The sequence below is a fragment of the Gobius niger genome (genome assembly GCF_951799975.1).
Source record: "Gobius niger genome assembly, chromosome: 14".
Classification (NCBI taxonomy): domain Eukaryota; kingdom Metazoa; phylum Chordata; class Actinopteri; order Gobiiformes; family Gobiidae; genus Gobius; species Gobius niger.
Genome location: NC_136865.1, coordinates 21,919,124 through 21,937,731, shown reverse-complemented (window position 1 = coordinate 21,937,731; position 18,608 = coordinate 21,919,124). Strand labels below are relative to the sequence as shown.

At 40.4% G+C, this 18,608-nt stretch overlaps 2 protein-coding genes across 2 annotated transcripts; both read right to left on the bottom strand.

Annotated features, from left to right (window-relative positions):
• Positions 1–301: 301 nt before the first annotated feature.
• nrm (nurim) lies at positions 302–5,027 on the bottom strand (the record flags this gene model as incomplete). Its single annotated transcript, XM_079571455.1, has 4 exons — positions 302–705; positions 1,889–2,065; positions 3,385–3,578; positions 4,877–5,027. The coding sequence occupies 4 exons, from the start codon at positions 5,025–5,027 to the stop codon at positions 427–429; spliced, it is 801 nt and encodes a 266-aa protein (XP_079427581.1). The 3' UTR covers positions 302–426.
• A 3,102-nt stretch (positions 5,028–8,129) lies between these two features.
• On the bottom strand, positions 8,130–13,141 carry limd1b (LIM domains containing 1b). Its single transcript, XM_079571079.1, has 7 exons — positions 13,033–13,141; positions 12,084–12,185; positions 11,940–12,007; positions 10,680–10,742; positions 10,431–10,564; positions 8,315–8,366; positions 8,130–8,244 (listed from the first exon to the last, which is right to left on the bottom strand). Exons 1-7 carry the CDS (start codon positions 13,055–13,057, stop codon positions 8,161–8,163), a joined length of 528 nt encoding a protein of 175 aa, XP_079427205.1. The 5' UTR covers positions 13,058–13,141; the 3' UTR covers positions 8,130–8,160.
• Between the last annotated feature and the right edge of the window lie 5,467 nt (positions 13,142–18,608).

The following is an 18,608-nucleotide window of genomic DNA, read 5'->3' as shown; positions in this document are numbered from 1 at the left end:
TCCTGACATGTTCCAGGGCAAGTTTTTAAACGGTAATAAGTTCACTCAAATGACGACTTTGAGAAACCTTTATGACTATGTTAATATGGCTTTTCTATTAACATGACTTTCTCCCTTTGTTCCTTCCGCAGTCAATTTGGGAAATAAAAGAAAGAAAATAAACTAGCTGTATAACTGTATATTTTTCAATGGCCAATTCACTTTGCAGAAGTCACTGCATTCAAATAAAAATCATATACATGTAGCAAAGGCCGCAATGAAGTCATATCTGATCTCCATCAGGTCACATTACGATTCAAACATGAACTATTGCAGTCTTCTCTCAAATGTTAATGTGTTTAAATGTCTGTGTGTCAGTAGTATAGTCAGAATGTTAACTTCTTGAGCAGACCTTACTGTATAACTAAGTATTTCAGTCCTGGTGCATCACTTGCCCTTCCAGTCACTGTCCTCTTTGGAGACGAGTCTTCTCCTAAAGTGGACGCAGAGGTAGGCCAGGTCCTGTGTGTCCAGAGAGTGTCCCAGGAGCAGGTAGAGGGACATCACCATCGCCAGGACGAGCCGGTCGAGAGACAGAGCCGGGACCAGCCACAGCACCAGCATGAGCTCCAGGCAGACGGGGTGACGCAGGTGGGACAGCAACCTCTGGGCTCCGGGCGCTTTGTCCGCCAGAGGGTCCCCCAGGCCAAAGCACGTGTTATAGACCTAGACAAGGATAAAAAAAATACTGAGAAGTCCATTTTATACTGCATTTAGAGTATATGTCTCCATGTACAAAACTTTTCATTGGCAGAACAATTGAATTAGCTCACACACTACATTCAGAATCATGGAAAGATGAACACTTGCAGCTGTTCATGCTGTTAACTCTCACTGACAATAATCACGATTTACTGATTTGTTTTAAAAGCTTTGCGCCCAACGTGGGGCTCGAACCCACGACCCTGAGATTAAGAGTCTCATGCTCTACCGACTGAGCTAGCCGGGCATGCTCCCCCTGGTGGACGGGGCAACAGCAGCATCTTCATAAACAACACCACAGGTCTGAAATCAGGTGAAACTAATTTACGTCCAAAAGATTTACAATTGGGAGCTTGTGTGAAATTTTCAGGAACAGATTCGAATAAACAAAAGAAGAATAAAGCTTATGAGACTGAGAGCACTGCTGAATTGAATTAAAGGGCCTTACACAATCTGCTTATTTTGTGATCTTTAAAAGGGTTTATGAAATTGTATTCAGTATAGGAGTATTTTATTATGAACTCTTTCACGTCTGTATGTGTTTATTTAAAGAAAGTGTTACCTCCCACTGACAATAATCACGCTGTTTTACTGATTTGTTTTAAAAGCTTTGCGCCCAACGTGGGGCTCGAACCCACGACCCTGAGATTAAGAGTCTCATGCTCTACCGACTGAGCTAGCCGGGCTTACTCCCTCTAGAGGACGGGGCGATAACTGCAACTTCCATAATGACACATCCCACAGACTTGAAGCTGGTTTTGGGGGGGCTTAAAACACACGCACTTTCTGAAACTGAAACAAATTAAGAGAACAACCAATACAAAGCTTGAAACTTTGAGACTCTACGCCGTAAATAAGTGCTCTGAGATAAAACATTGTGCAAGTCAGTGTCCTGAATCACCTGCCTGTAGTATCAGACCGTCTGTGTGAAGGTTTGTATTACTTCTGAGATGCAGCCATGTTCGATATATCCGGAAATGTCTTGCTCAAAATCTTTGCGCCCAACGTGGGGCTCGAACCCACGACCCTGAGATTAAGAGTCTCATGCTCTACCGACTGAGCTAGCCGGGCTTGCTCCCTCTAGTGGACGGGGCAAAAACAGCAGCTGTAGATACAATAATAATGACAATTTTGTATAGAGAGTCACCTGTTTGATGCCCATGAGCTCCGAGTAATCGAAGATCATGAAGATGCTGCAGATTAGGGCCCAGCAGACGAAGTGCAGGGAGAAACAGATCAGCGGAAACCAAATACTCCAGGGAGCAGTTCTGACCGACCACAGACAGGGGGCGCCAGTGACCGGCTGCCAACACCGCATCAACACCTAAAATGTAGAAAAGCATGACACAAATATAACTATTTTCCCTGATTCTTTATGTGTTAATAAATGCCACAAACATAATAATGGAGCAATTATCTCACAATGAGGCCAGGTGTAAGTCAGTGTTAATTTCGTCGACTAAAATATTTAGTCTTAATTTTAGTCAAAGTGTTATTTTTGACAACTAAAATTGGACTAAAACTAAATTAAAAGTTTTTCATGAGACTAAAACTATGACTAAAATGTCCAGATATTTTAGTCGACTAAAATAAGACTAAATAAAAATGAAAAGGAGAGACTAAAATCATCCAAACTTCTATTGACAGTCTGAAAGAGCCTCAGATCATGTAAATTCACTGCCAAAGGATCAGCTCTGAGCTTTGTTCATGTGGAGCAGCTCCATGAAGCAGAGGAACAAGATTAAATATGATTAAAATGAATATTATCAATGCAAAGTCGACTAAATTTGTCCTAAATTTAGTCGACTAAATTTACCTGCAATTTTGGTCGACTAAAACTAGACTAAAATTGAAGATATTATTTTGACTAAAACTAAATCGAATTACATTTTCGTCAAAAGACTAAGACTAAAACTAAATTAAAATATATTGTCAAAATTAACACTGGTGTAAGTAGTTTACAAAATCTGTACAAAGCATATACATAACAACATTCAACTGCTGCACTTAAACAACAGGCTGAATGTTGTGAGAATTTTAAGTGTCAAAACCTGCTAACACGGCCAGTTGCCACTTCTTTAGCAGCATGGGTGGGCAGGGCAATAATAGGAACCTTCATAATGAAACGTACAACAAATGAAGGGGATAAACAAGACTAAGATATCAGTCAAAACTTTGAAAAAAAGACAGAAACAAGTGCTCTGAGATAAAACATTGTGTCCTGAATCATCTGCCTGTAATATCAGACTGTTTGTGTGAAGGGGTGTTTTTATTCTGAGACGGCACCGTGTTTGTCACATCCAGAAATGTCTTGCTCAAAATCTTTGCGCCCAACGTGGGGCTCGAACCCACGACCCTGAGATTAAGAGTCTCATGCTCTACCGACTGAGCTAGCCGGGCTTGCTCCCTCCAAAGGTCGGGGCAACAGCTGGTCTGGAGATGAATACTTTGGGTTTGTGATGGTCAAAACAAGGACAGTAGTAGCACCACTTATCTTAAAGCTCCATGTCTGGATTTGTCAGCCCACTTCTGATCCTGTCTGTGGCCAGTCTCTCTTCTCTACCATCCCAGATTAGTTTCTATTGTTGATGTTACTCAATAGATACAATACATACTTCAATATACTGGACTGGTGTATATTACCTGCAGGGCGAGAGCGGTAGTGCAGCAGTAGAAGGTTCGGTTCAGTGCCCCGAGCGATCGCTCACACACACGTTTGACCGGATTCCAGGCCAAAACACTGTGCTGCAAAACGAACAGAGCCACCAAACACCCGTCCCACAGCAGGCAGCACAGCACCCAGGGGTCACGGAGGGCAGCGGACCACGGGACAGAGTCTGAGGGACACACAAGAAAATCTGTATCTTCATCATTGTATAGTATTATTTTTATTGTTTATTATGGTCATGTTTTTTACTCTAATTGCCAACGACACCAAATATGCTCCTACAATGCTATTTTTTTGCAGTGAATAATTAAAAGCTTAAAAGAGGAGGACCTAAAGTATTTAAACTTCATGCTTGGCTTCCTGTAGTTGAAGCAAAGCAGTAACATCTCCATGGAAATGAGCTAGTGATGTCCCGCCCCCCAGTCAGGTCTGAAAAGATGTTTTTCATCAATAGAAAAGAAAAAATCATGTTGAAATCCATAAATAACTGTATTTTAATGTATTTATTATGTAAGCAGGATGGCTTTAATTTTCATAAAATTGTAATCAGGAGCTTTAATGACTGAGCTCTGTTGACATTTCAATAAATAATAAAAATAAATGCATAGTACAAAAAATTGTCAGCCAACATTTTCATGGACCCAAGGAAGAAGGATTTTTTTCACCAATAGAAAACAAATTCGTAATGAAATACGTATTAAAAAAATCCATAGTTACCATGGAGATCCGCCATCTTTGCAGCTGTTAGCATACATTTCCATTATTAGCTAAAAACAGTATAAAAAGTGAAGTAAAAAGCCGTGGTAGTACCACACCGTTAGCTGCTAAGTTACTGCTGGCAAATACATCTCTGTCCAAGTGTTTTAATGTGAACAATAACTCCAGTATTTTAACTTTTAAAATCTTTAGTTTAGCTGCTAATATAGTTCGGGAATGTGATGTCATATCGCTAAGCATTATGGGATTAGCGGCAATTGTCAATTTAATGTTAGGAAATGTATGCTAACAGCTGCAAAGATGGCAGATCTCCAACTGTGGAATTTCCCGAACTATATTTTAGTTTATTTATTATGTAAAATGTTATACGGGATGACATGAATTTTCATTGACATTTCACATAAAAATAAAGCATAGTGGAAAAGTTTAGCGCCCAACGTGGGGCTCGAACCCACGACCCTGAGATTAAGAGTCTCATGCTCTACCGACTGAGCTAGCCGGGCTGACTGCCACCTAGCGGCAGGATCGTGCAATATCAAGCCCTACTTTCCAACGTTTTTTTTTTTTCATTTTTTTTTTTCTTATCTGTGTTACGATTTATGACCGATGAGGAAGACGCGGAAAGGAAGAAACAATGAGAAAACACCCACTGCAAATACGACACCCCCCAAATGCGCTAAAGAAAGTTGTTTTACTCGTCCGAGCTCTTGCAAAAGGCGGAAAACTTCTTGTTGCGGCAGAAGCGCGTACCTCGGCACAGGGTCGTTTCGCCGGTGATGTTGTGGTAAATGGTTCTGAATGAAACGAAGCGGATGAAGTCGGAGCCGGTGACGAAGACGAAGGCGAAGTTGACCAGAGACACGGCGCAGAGAGCACCGCCACGGACCGACCCTGACGCCATTTCAATCACTTTTTATCTACATTTGGCACCGACCGCAGCTCTGTCTTCCGGGAGCATCCGCGAAAAAAAAAGGTTAATACTGACACTAGAGGGCGACAATGTAACTATCGGTATGGCCTGAAGGCAGGGCAGGTTGTTTTGGTTAAAGCCAAGGGAAATTGCAAAACAACAAGGAGGACAAGGCAGCTGTTCTTTCTCTCAGCCCCATATCTCACTCCAGAGACGTGCTTTTTGTCTCCTCCTGCAAAAAACGCCCACTGAGCAGCTCGACTCACTCACACATAGGGGTGTGTTTCCTACGCTTTTCAATGAAACTACATTTACAAGGATGTGAACGCAGAGCTTGAGAAATCTATCAACTCCGGCTGTATTGTACCTTTGGAGCATTCTAGAACTAGAACTAGAACTAGAACTAGAACTAGAACTAGAGCTAGAGCAAGAACTAGAGCTAGAACTAGAGCTAGAGCTAGAACTAGAGTTAGAGCTAGAGTTAGAGCTAGAGCTAGAGCTAGAACTAGAGTTAGAGCTAGAGCTAGAGCTAGAACTAGAGTTAGAACTAGAGCTAGAGCTAAAACTAGAGCTAGAGCTAGAACTCGAACTCGAACTAGAGTTAGAGTTAGAGCTAGAACTAGAACTAGAGCTAGAGCTAGAACTAGAGCTAGAGCTAGAGCTAGAACTAGAGCTAGAACTAGAGCTAGAACTACAGCTAGAACTACAGCTACAGCAAGAGCTAGAACTAGAACTAGAGCTAGAGCAAGAACTAGAGCTAGAACTAGAGCTAGAACTAGAGTTAGAGCTAGAGTTAGAGCTAGAGCAAGAACTAGAGTTAGAGCTAGAGCTAGAGCTAGAACTAGAGTTAGAGCTAGAGTTAGAGCTAGAGCTAGAATTAGAGTTAGAGCTAGAGCTAGAACTAGAGCTAGAGCTAGAGCTAGAACTAGAGCTAGAACTAGAGCTAGAACTACAGCTACAGCAAGAGCTAGAACTAGAACTAGAGTTAGAGCTAGAACTAGAGCTAGAGCTAGAACTAGAGCTAGAACTAGAGCTAGAGCTAGAGCTAGAGCTAGAACTAGAGCTAGAGCTAGAGCTAGAGCTAGAACTAGAGCTAGAACTAGAGCTAGAACTACAGCTACAGCAAGAGCTAGAACTAGAACTAGAGTTAGAGCTAGAACTAGAGCTAGAGCTAGAACTAGAACTAGAACGAGAACTACAGCTACAGCTAGAGCTAGAACTAGAACTAGAACTAGAGCTACAGCTACAGCTAGAGCTAGAGCTAGAGCTAGAACTAGAACTAGAACTAGAGCTAGAACTAGAACTAGAATGAATGATTGAATAACAAGGAAAAGGGTGAAAACAATGGGAAATGTTTTTATTATTGTTGATACTTTTTGCCCCCTAAAGTTTTTGTAGTCATTGTATAGGCCAGTGGTTCCCAATGTTTTTTGTCTTTCGTACCCCTTTGGCCTTTCATTGGTCAACCGTGTACCCCCTACCTCAAGGGTATTACAGTTTATTTAAAAAGTAATTACTCAAAAGTGGTATTTGTAAGAAAAAGGACAATGTTGCAGTCCAAATAAACCTAAAATTCTCCCAAAACAACACATTTTACTGAAAAATATAGCTTTTCCTATAAAAAAAAAAAAAATGATGTTACATTTTCCCCTTTTTTCAATCTGAAATAGTTCCAAGTACCCCCTGCTAGGTCCCCGTACCCCTGGTTGGGAAACACTGGTATAGGCTATAAGGTATCTCTATGTACTATTTTAAGACATTAAGCAGGATGACTTTATTTTGTATAAAACTGTAGCAGGGAGCTCTAATGATTGAGTTACGTTGATATTTCACATAATAATGATAGAAAAGTGTAGCGCCCAACGTGGGGCTCGAACCCACGACCCTGAGATTAAGAGTCTCATGCTCTACCGACTGAGCTAGCCGGGCGGATAAGCCCTGGTGGCAGGATTGAGGAATTTCAACTCTACACATTTCTGTACTTGTTTGTAAGTAATATTGCCACCGAGGAAGACCCGGAAAAGCGTCCTAGCGCTTGCAAATACGCGGAAACTTCTTGTTGGAACTGGGATGTCCACGCGCAGCACCCAGGGGTCACGGAGGGCAGCGGACCACGGGACTGAGTGTGAGGGACACATTTACAGGAAAGTTTGCATCTTCATCGTTATCAGGCATCCAAGTTGTTAAATAAAAAGAAATCCTCAAGATGCAAATGTTAGATAGAACAAAATCATGATGAAATATGTATGACCTATATATTAGTTATGTTTGTTTTGTGAAATGTCATAAAATTGTAATGATTGAGTTGTTTTGCTTTTTTTTTTTTTTACATTTCACATAATAATGAATAGTGAAAAAGAGTAGCGCCCAACGTGGGGCTCGAACCCACGACCCTGAGATTAAGAGTCTCATGCTCTACCGACTGAGCTAGCCGGGCTGACTGCCACCTAGCGGCAGGGTTGTTTCAAATCAATTTCCAATATTCATTTATTTCAGTACCGGTAATTTCATTCACACAAACAACTATTTAACTACAAAAATGAACCCTTCGACAACTTCTCATTTCCTTACTGGTGTTTTGTTTATTTTTGCTGTGTGGCATTCAGTCCCATATACCTTTTCCAGCCAACAGTAATTTATGGTGCTATACCGGCTTTCGCCAGAAGATGGCAGTAGTGGCGCATGAATAAGGGACTTCCCACGCCTTGGGCAGAAGCTGCTCAGTTCAACATAAACTGTGTAGTGAAGTCAGCAAAAAAAGAAAAAAAAGCCATTACTCAAATATTGTATTTCTCTGTGTGTACATGTGGGTTACAAGCATTAGGTAACATAAGTAGAAGAATGTGTTAGTTCGGGAATATGTTTTATTTGTTATTGGGTTGTTTTTTTAAATCAGAATTTCAACTTTTTCTGCTTATTTAATGCATATGCAACAACACATGACAATATCAGCCTATACATTGCATTTTACAAGGCTAATTTTGGCCACAATCATAAAGCTCATAAAGCAAAGCATTTTCTGATAAAAAAAAATTCCAGGCTACTCCCAGATATGATATAGGCCAAAAAACACAATGGCAAACGAGGTGCATAACAAAACATTACAGGATGTAGTGTCTGTTTTTCATATAAGGTCGACTTCGCTGCCAAAACACTCCACGTGATAGCTTCGGTTTAGAGAAACTACACGGATGCAGTCTGTTGAGCCCTGAGGAAAAAAAACAGAATAATATCAGGATGTCTTTTTTCATTTTGACCAGTTTCATATTAAAGTTCACCTCGGTTGGGAGTATCGGCATCTTGCAGGCAGCACATCTGTGAGCCTTCACCCTGAAACACACAATCAATCACTTTAACTGTGTTTAGTCTGTCTCTATGACCACAAGTTCCTTTGAAAAACGTTTAGAGGATTGTGTGTACTGAATTTCTAAAATGAAAGTCAATGACCAACAAACCTTGTATTAAATATGAGATCTTTTTTGCAAAAAGTTTTCATTAATATCATTTAAGAACCAATATTTTCTGATACTGACCACTATGGACTCTGACCCATCTGTTGTAATGTCATGCCAGATCATTAGACAATATGCTGAGACAAATCACCAGTGAGTGACTTTATATGTGTGTTTGTAAATGTTCAGAGGTGGAAAACTGTAAGGATTTGAGTAAGTTTAGCATTTTGTTACATAATAAGTGACTAAACCTTAAGTGTAGGGCCATTTGTGTAGATGTTGTCTTACACGAAAGTCAAATTTGGCCGCTCCCTTTGTTTTGAAAAGTTGTTCAAATGAACTTTTCACACAGAGGCATCACTGGTGTCCCCTCTGCTCCACATGTTTATATGGAGACCTAGAAACTGCTCAAGTAAGAGTAAAAAAAGTACTTGGTGAAGCTCAACGTAAGAACTGAGCAGTTTGAGCGTAAAAGTCTGATTCATGCTTTACTGATGCAATGAAACCAAGAAAACGTACAATAATGTGAAAATTGTGCCAATTTCCAATAAGAATACATCATGTAAATGAGATTAAAGAAATTATTCTGAAGATAAGATACAAGAACATTTACCAAAGTTTAAAATATTTAAACTTCAATTGATTTTTAAATGTCACATGAAGCTTTTGCCACTTACACATTTACTCAGTAAAATAAACACCAAACATTTTAACTCAAGTAAGAAGTGTACTTCTTATATGATAAAACTACTCCAAAAAGTACAATTTATTCTAAAACGTATTAAAGTACATGTAGCTGAACTAAATGCACTTGCGATAAAGATGTGTTAAGTGTGTCTCTGGCCAGAAAACCATGTTTGCAACTTGACTGCCCCCGGTGCGGAGAAAGCAATACACACTAATCTAATCACGAAGAAGAAGCTAACATGCTAACGGGCAAAGCTAACTGCGGGCTAACGTCACTTTAAACAGTATTTACAGCCAAGTTTGAGTGAAAAAAAAATAATTCTATTGTATAATTGGATGCACAGTAACCCTCTCTCCCTTCGCCTTTCCTGTCAGCGTAGTATTTACTCTCCAAGACAATTAATAAATTAAAAAATCGTAACTTGCTACTACACCTGCAGTTGCGCTTATGGCCTCTAGGGGGAAGAGTTACTTAGTACTGCTTTAATATGTTTGAATACAATAGAGTTCGGGAATGTGACGTCATATCGCTAAGCATTATGGGATTAGCAGCAATTGTAAACTAATGGAGATTTTAGAAGTTAAAATACTGGAGTTATTGTTCACATTACAACACTTGGACACCACAGTGAGTTAGATGTATTTACCAGCAGTAACTCAGCAGCTAACGGAGCTGTTCCACGGCTATTTTCTCCACTTTATAAACTGTTTTTAGCTAATGTTAGTCAATGGAAATGTATGCTAACAGCTGCAAAGATGGCCGATCTCCATGGTAACTGTAGACTTTCCCGAACTCTATAATGTAAATGCGAAGTTGACTAATTCAATATTTGATTTTGTTGACCAAATTTACATAAAAAGTGTTTTATATCACAATATAATAGGCTGCAGAGAGGGTTAAGACAGGGGTGCCCAATAAGTCCCTCACTCTTTGCCATATTTATCGAGCCATTAAGCCAATGGATCTCCCAGAATCAAAATATCACAGGCATTGTTTTGAAAGGCAGAGATGAAGATAAGTTTCAGAATAAATGGCAACGGTTATTTCAGGTGAAGTGATTGTAAATTTCAAGGCACGCCCCAAGGTTAATTTGTTTTATTGCTTCTGAAAAAATGTATGAAATATTGGAGAAAAAAGAAAAGAACAAAAGAAATGAACACTGCTTAACTGTAAAGATTTGGGCCAACTGGGTTCAACCAAAGCTGGACTTGCGGGCGCCATCATGGAGAAAAGAGCCTTTGTTGTTGTACTAACTTGTGGTAGTCGTTGACGCAGTAAACCTTTCTGTTTTCGGTGTCCACAGTGAAGGGCTGCTCCTCTAAACTCTGCCCGCACAGCACACAGCGGAAACACGAGGGGTGGTAGGACGCCCCGCAGGCCTGCAGCACCTGAGTTAGTAAAACAGTCAGAAGACACGGCTATACATGGCTCTCATCGAAACTCCTGCAGTACATTCTAAGCCAGTGTTATTTGAAGCTCTATCATAGTAAACCTAATACTTACTTCATCTTGTAAGGGGTGACCACAGCTTGCACAGGCCTCTGGAGCTGGATGGATACCTGAGTACTGCAATCAATATAAAGAGAGTTTTAATCATTCTCCTTCCCTCTTTGAAGCAACAGTAAGTCTATTATAAGAAGCGAGGCCTTGAAAGCATTGTGAGAGCTGTACATGACATTGTGTGATTGTAGAGAGCGCTATAAGGAGACAAATGCAAATAAACCCTCATTATAAAGAATGTGGCCAAATATCAACAAGCATGATTTTTTGTTTGTGTATTAAGGGATCTTTTACTCAAAATGAGAAGTGAATACCTAAAAAAAACAGCATTGTTGCTTAGCAAAAAAGTTTCAATAAATCTGTATCTTCTAAATGCTTAAAGCAGTACTAAGTAACTCATGAGGCTATAAGCGCCACTTCAGGCATCACAGCATGTTGTGATTTTTCACTCATTAAAGTGATAGTCTGGAAGTCTAAATGTTTTACAAATGTTATAAAATGTGCAAAATCCACCACCTGGTCCTGCATTTTTAAGTTAGTAATAATATATACATATAATTTTTTGTGAAGTCCCTCCTTCCCAGATCTCAGCAACAATCAGTGTCTAGTCTCCTCCCGCGTTGACCAATGAGACGAGCTTTTCCTGTGGACCAGCCTGTCAGGTCCAATCAAGAGGAGGGGGAGGAGCTTGATTGTTTACTTTTGAATATTCTGCTTCTGTTTTCCTCATTTTTGCAAACTAAGAAGGGCTTTCTGGTTAAAGAGGGGAGGAATTTGATGGTTTACTTTCAAATTTCCCTCTCTCCTCACTTTGCAAAGTTACAGATTATCACTTTAATTGTCCGTGAGAGTAAATACTACGCTGACAGAAAGACAAAGGGAGAGAGGGATATTGTACATTCATTTACACAATGGAGATACTTTGGCTGTAAATACTGTTTAAGTGGCGCTAGCCCGCAGTTAGCTTTGCCCGTTAGCCTGTTAGCTTCTTCTTCGTGATTCCATTAGTGTGTATTGGTGACACCGACCCAGTAGCAGTGAAGTTGCAATTGTGGTTTTCTGGCCAGAGACACTAGGGGAGATGAAAGACCCCCCAATCACCCCATTGACACTTGCATTACCCCCAGATGGACTACGAAAAGGATTTATGAAGCAAAAGTTTTCATATTTTAGTTGTGGCATAGCAACATATAACCTGAATTGTTGTGCAGTGTGGGATTAAGAAGCCGCTGCTGTTTTGTTGTGTTCGTTTGGGCCGCTCACCATAAAGTCATCTTCACAGTAGAGCTTTCCTGATATTGTATAAAACGGCTCCCCTCTCAGCATTTTCTCTAACAAAAAAAACAAAAAGTAAATATAGAGTTGGAGATACACCCAGCGCATCAAATTTAATTCAAATCGACTCACGGCACGAGGAGCAAGTGAAACATTTGTTGTGAAATATTTGTCCCATGGCTCTGCAGGCTCCGTCTGCACCGTGCACCGCCTCACTGCATCTGCCACAACGTCCTGGGCCAAGTACAAGATTCATGTTTCTCAAGCGACAACACTGGAGGGCAGGTCCTACTGATATCACAGAAAACTATTGAATAACTAGTAGGCCTATTATCTCTACATCTATTATGACATGTTGAGATCAAAACATGATAAAATATTGACATAGATAGTAAAATTCCAAATCTGGATGAGAAAACTTTCATATATCAGAGAAAAATGGTCAAAAACAGCAAAATACACGGCCTGACCCCCCCAAAAAAGTCGCCATCTGGATTTAACTAACTGTTCTAATCTGGGGTTGCTGCAGTTTCTCAGGTCTAGGAGAATGAGATCAGCCGACAACCTGAACATCCTGAATGACCAGGTTATTCCATCCATGGATTTGCTCTTCCCTGATGGCGGGGGCTTATTCCAAGATGACAATGCCAGGATTAATCGAGCTACATTGTGAGCATGAGACATAATTTTTGCACATGGATGAGAGTCTTTGGGATGTGCTGGAGAAGGCTTTGCTCAGTGGTCACACTCTCCCATCATCAATGCAAGATCTTGGTGAAACATTAATGCAACACCGGATCTTTTGACTTTGCAGGAGCTTATTGAAACAATGCCAGAGTGAATGTGCGCTGCAATCAAAGCTAAAGACGACAAAAACTAATATTAGAGCGAGACAAGCAGTGTATAATAACAATAGCAGTAGAAAATAGTATTTACAAATTATAAAGCAAGACCAATCCAAAATGAATCTGAACACCACTTAACTCAACTTAAAAATCTATCTACAATGTCAGCTTTTGCTAAGATGAAGTTGTTAGAAACTTAGAAATGTATCATAAACGTTATAATATCTTGTTCTTACCAAAGTTTACATTATGCTCTTCCATCTCTCTTCCTCTGCTGCCCCGCTGAGCTCTGTCCCGTACTGGCGCTCGCCCCACCAGTGTCTGGGGCTAATTTGGTCCGGGCTGCAGACAGCTGAAAGGGGAGCCCCGGTCTGGACTCTAGGTTCAGGCTTAGCCCCTCTGACTCCAGGAGGAAGTGGGTGTCAGGCTGAGAACTGGTGTCTCTTTCCCAGCAGTTAAACACTCGCAGGATAAAGGTGGTATTACAGGCCTGGACAGTATTTACAGTAGAGAGAGAGGGGGGGGGGGGGGGGGGGGGGGGGGGCTGCTGAGTTACACTGGTATTTACTGGAGTCACTTTTTGAATAAACTGTTCTCACTTACTTATTAAATGTACTATGTATGTACAATCCTTGTTGCTGAAGTATTTTGACACAGAGGCTTGAAACAACGGATCTACGTGAGGGAATCCTGCATCTGGTGTTACTTACAACTGCAAAAATTGCGAATTATTTTGTTTATAAGTAGAAATCAAGACTTTTATTTGGAGTATGCCGTGTTATGATACTGATAAGATGTTGAGAATCATTTTGGTCTATAGAGGAATGATGGGTTTCTGTTCATTCTGGCGAGGTGTAGCAGAAGAAAAACAGAATAACACATTTTGGTCCAGTTTGGCTTTACCCAAATCTAAAAGCTTAAAAAAAAGCATCAAAATAGCAATGAAAACAAGGATGAAAATGCAGCAAAAAAGTACAAAATAACTATGAAAAAAAAGCTATGAAAAAAATTACATAAAAAAGAGAAAGACGTCACAAAAAAATGACAAAAAAATGGACAAAAGAGCAACATAACTGCGACAAAAAAGTGACAAAAAATCTACAAAAAAGCATCAAAAACATGGCGAAAACACAACAAAAAAGCAACCACAATGTGACAAAAATGCAGCGAAAACGTGACGGCAAAGTTACGATCACTTTTGTAGGTCTTAGCTTTCAAATGAGTCATTACACTGTTTTCTAGTCGAGAAGCTTTTAGATTAGGGTAAAGCCGAACTGGAGAAAATGTGCTCGGTTCAGGTGGGGGGCAAGAGGTTAAAACAAATGATGGATGGATGAATAGTTATCATAATTTTACTGTTTTCATTCAATTATCACTTTCTCTTCACATGAATCACCTGGATTCAAGTGCTGCTTCTGGGAGACACTTTTAGAGTTGAAGCGTGTGATCCCGCGTGTTAAAATAACAAACTCGAGTCACAGATGAGATCATGGAGTGTGAGGCCAAACCAAACTGTAAATGTATTTTAGTCCACGCCGATGTCTGAGTTTCAAACTGTATAGGCCTAATCCAGGGCTCAGCATCAGTGGGTCAGGTTTTCAGCTCAATCTGATGTGGACGTTTTGCTGGGACGAGCTTGAAGGGTTTGTATGAGAAAAGGTTTGTGGTTCAAATCCAGCTTCGACCAGTGCAAGTATGTGAGTATAGGGTGGCTAACGTCAAATAGTGGTGAAAGTGGGACAAGTCAGTGTGTCATTTAAGGCAGGGGTGTCAAATTCATTTTGGGTCAGCTCCCACGGCGGGTCGCGGGCCCATATAATAGAGAAAACATTTCCAATAAATTAATAATAATAAGCTGTGGTCAAAGCCCCAACTTGACTGTAGTTTCATTAATAACAACGGCTTATACTTGTATTGCACTTTACAAGCCTGTGTCACAAGTTCCTCAAAGTACTACATAGTCATTATTCATTCACTCCACACTCAGTGGTGATAAGCTGTTATTGAAGCCACAGCCGCCCTGGGGCAGACTGTCCATTTACCACGTGGCTATATAATGTGTCGTTCATGTCCTGAGCTCTTATTATGTCACTGCCCTCTGCTGGACACGTGTGGAACTCTTTCCTTTTTAAAAATGTAATGCCCCCTAGTAGCTAGAATGAGCATTCTGGTTATTCTTTAAAAAATCATAAATCCGCACAGGAATGGGCTAAAGACTTCCTTTTTTTAACATACTCTGGAATTTGTGCTCTACAGGGCAGGGGCCAGATTAAATCATCTTGCGGGCCGGATCAGGCTCGCAATCGTATGTTTGACACCCCTGATTTAAGGCCTTCATTTTGGGACAATTCCTTGGAAACACTGGCGGATAATTCGTCATTCTTTATGTACATCTACCTGTATAGAAAAAGTGGGATGAGAGGCAAAGGTCTAAATGGAGGTGCAGTGTAGCCAAAAGAGGGACTGGTTGCTATGGCTATAATAGGAATCGAGTGTGGGAGGTAAATGAGAAAAAAACAAATCCTTTGTGATGCGTTTGATGAAGTTTGCACCTCTGAAAACCTCTCTATGATTTATTTATTTATTTATTTATTTATTTATTTGATAGGGACAACGCATATTGATGAACAGTTGCACATGAGCACTGTAAATATGCCAGATTATAGCAGGGATGCTAGTTTCCATCTGTAGTCCCTAGGCAGGCAGCACATACACAATTTACAATTAACATAATGTGACAACAATAAATGCAGTAACAACTAAAAGTGTTCACAGGCCTGGTTTTCCTTTAGCCACAGTTTAAAACGTGCTTTAAAAGTGGCCAGAGTTGGAGTCTCTCTGACTGATAAAGGGAGACTATTCCAGTACTTAGTGCCTTTTACAGAGAGCACAGTCTGTCCAAAGGAGGTTCTCCTGTGTGGAACCTCACAGTCTCCTCGAGGTGATGCCCTGGTGCCCATCCCACTAACAGACTTTGGCTTGATGAAATCCTGCAATGGAGGCGGAGCAAGTCCATGCAATACTTTATATACAAGGCAACCATATTTAAAATGAATGAAGTTATCAAAATTGAGTAAATGATGCTTCTCTAAAACAGTGCAGTGGTGAAAGGAGAACGGTTTCTTGTCCAAGATTTTTATGGCTTTTTTAAAAAGAGACTCTATTGGTTTGAGTGTTGTACCAGCAGCAAGTGACCATGTGGTTATACAATACTCTATATGAGACAGAATCATGGAGTGTAAAAACATTTGGGCCGCATACAGAGACATAAAGGGTCTTACCTGTCTAAAATTTGCTACATTGAAATTAACAGTTTTAGTGAGCCGTTTAACATGTTTCTTAAATGTCAGCGTTGGGTCCAATGTCAGTCCCAGGTATTTGAACTCAGTGACGAGGCTGAGCTCGACTCCATCCAGGAAAACATTGGACTGTTTTAAATCAGTTGCTTTTTTACTGAACATCATACAGACTGGTTTCTTTTTGTTAAGTTGTAAACATGATTCCTTGACCCACTTTTGGACATCGGTCATGGCAGATGTTAACAATTTAGAAACTTCTTGTGTAGATTTTCCTTGCACGAAAATTACAGCATCGTCTGCATAGAGCTGGACATTGACATTTTGATGATACATAAGTTACATCCAAACACATAAAAGTTTGAATTCCCCAAAAGCAATTCACGAGTGCCCCCGTGTGACCAAATCTTCCCCTGAAAGTCTCCCCCACAGTACATACAGTGTGTCTTTTCTTGTAGGAAGGCACATTACAGTCTTATCACAAGTGTAAGATGTGGCACATATTTGGCCCACACTCTCCACAGCCGGACACACAGCTGCTCTCTTTCTCTCTCTCTCCCCCTTCTCTCACCTCTCCCCCTTCGCCGCGACAAAGAGAAGCGTTTTTTAGTCTCCTCCCGCAAACACCCACTGAGCAGGCGGCCCGACTGGTTCTACCTCCCTCACACATAGGGGTGTGTTTTCTACGTTTCCCAATGCAACAGCTTTTCATGGAGCGGCCACATTTGTTGACTTAATAACAACACTTATAAGGATGTCAACACAGAGCTTTAGAAATCTTATCAAGTCCAGCTTTACCGTACCTTTGGGGAATACTAGCACTGGAACTATAATGATTGAATAACAAGGAAAAGGGTGATAAGAATGAGGAATATAAATGTAAAGAATCCTCGAATACAAGCATTGACAAAACAAAATCCCCCAGTTTTTCCTTTCTCTTCATTGTTGTATTTGCAGCAGTGCGACTGGCAGATCTATGGTGATGCCGCAGGTGTTGTGTGTTCGACGTGAGGAATGTGTCGGAGGCATGTGGAGACAAACCTCTGCAGATGAGAAAAGTGCAGGCAATAATAAGAGGCTCCGCTACACACTCACTTCAACGATCGGTGGGATATTGCTGTAACAATGGCTCGTGTGTGCACGAAAACAACCGCTACGCCTGATCAATCAGATATGGGGTTCTGAAAATATCAAAACGTAAATGCATGGGTTAAAAGTGCATCATTACAGGTATTGTGCAAATCATTGTTATATAATAGGACGTTCTACATTTTGTCTCTCTGTGAAATGTGTATATTGTTTGTGAAATCCCCCCAAACAAGCCAACGCTGATACAGTGTTTTGGAGGAATAACCAATTTCCACTTTAAAGGGACTATACAGAGTTTAAAAATGTTTAAATTGTGTATCTTCCTTCCCCTACATGTTCCAGCCATGTCCTAATGTGTAGAATGAGCCCAGACCTGTTCACAACTGCCTCTAAAATCCTACTTTGTCACTCAAAAAGTTGCCAAATTGCCATCATGCACGAGCTTAATATAGAAGGTGCAGTTACACGTATGACCTGAGGTGGCAGCAGTGAGTATAAAATGGCCAACTTGCATCTAGCCCTTTTAATGTTTAATCTTAAACTTTTCTCACAAAATCTGAGGAAGTATTTGTGTTTGTTATAAACCGGATGTAACAGGACCAGAAGTGGAAAGAGTAGTCAAAATGTTTACTCAAGAGTAACGTTACTTTGAAATACTTTTACTCAAGCGCAAGTAAAAAGCAGTGACTGAAACTTAAGAGAAAGTAAAAATGTGAGAAAATGTGATACTGCTTGAATGTAAAAGTGGGATTTATGTTTCAGATGGGACATAAATTATGAGAAACAAAACTTCCTAAAATCCTAACACTTCCAAAGAAAATACTGTATTAAAAATATATATATATATTAACAACAAGGGGCACAAAACACGACATACATTAAAGGTCGACATGAAGCTTTTGTAACTTTAAAATGTACTCAAAGTGGTGCAAGTAGCTACTTTTTACTCAAGTAAGAGTAGAGATACTTCATTACAATTTCACAAGTAAGTAAAAAGTATCCAACTACTCTAATAATTAAAGTTTCTTCAAAAAGCTAATGTAACTGTGTGTACTCCACTCCCAGGCCAGTGCTGGGACTAAACCAGGTCTAGAAAATGGATATATCTAGGAATAAAATATTCTAAAATGGGGACAGAAGCATTACTGAAATGTGACCAAGGATATTGCGTCCTTGGGCAAGACACCTGTGTGAATGTTTTTTGTGTGAGAGAGTGCATGGTGGCTGATGGTGCAGATTGGCCGCCTTGCTTCAGGCAGTCTACCCCAGGGCAGCCGCTGAATGTCAAGTGTGCGAATAAGTGTCACACTTTGAGGCTGTCAAGTCTGTAAAGTACCAGTGAAGCTCGTCATGAAACTTTCTACCCATTACATTTTCTCCAGTTCAGCATTACCCAAATCTAAAAGCTTCTCACTAGAGAGCTACAG

Coding starts and splice junctions, on each gene's coding strand:
- limd1b (XM_079571079.1), bottom strand. CDS start 13,057: ATGGAAGAGCATAATGTAAACTTTG. Junction 12,186..13,032: donor AGAGCATAATGTAAACTTTG/GTAAGAACAAGA, acceptor TACTTGGCCCAG/GACGTTGTGGCAGATGCAGT. Junction 8,245..8,314: donor TGCCGATACTCCCAACCGAG/GTGAACTTTAAT, acceptor TTTTTTCCTCAG/GGCTCAACAGACTGCATCCG.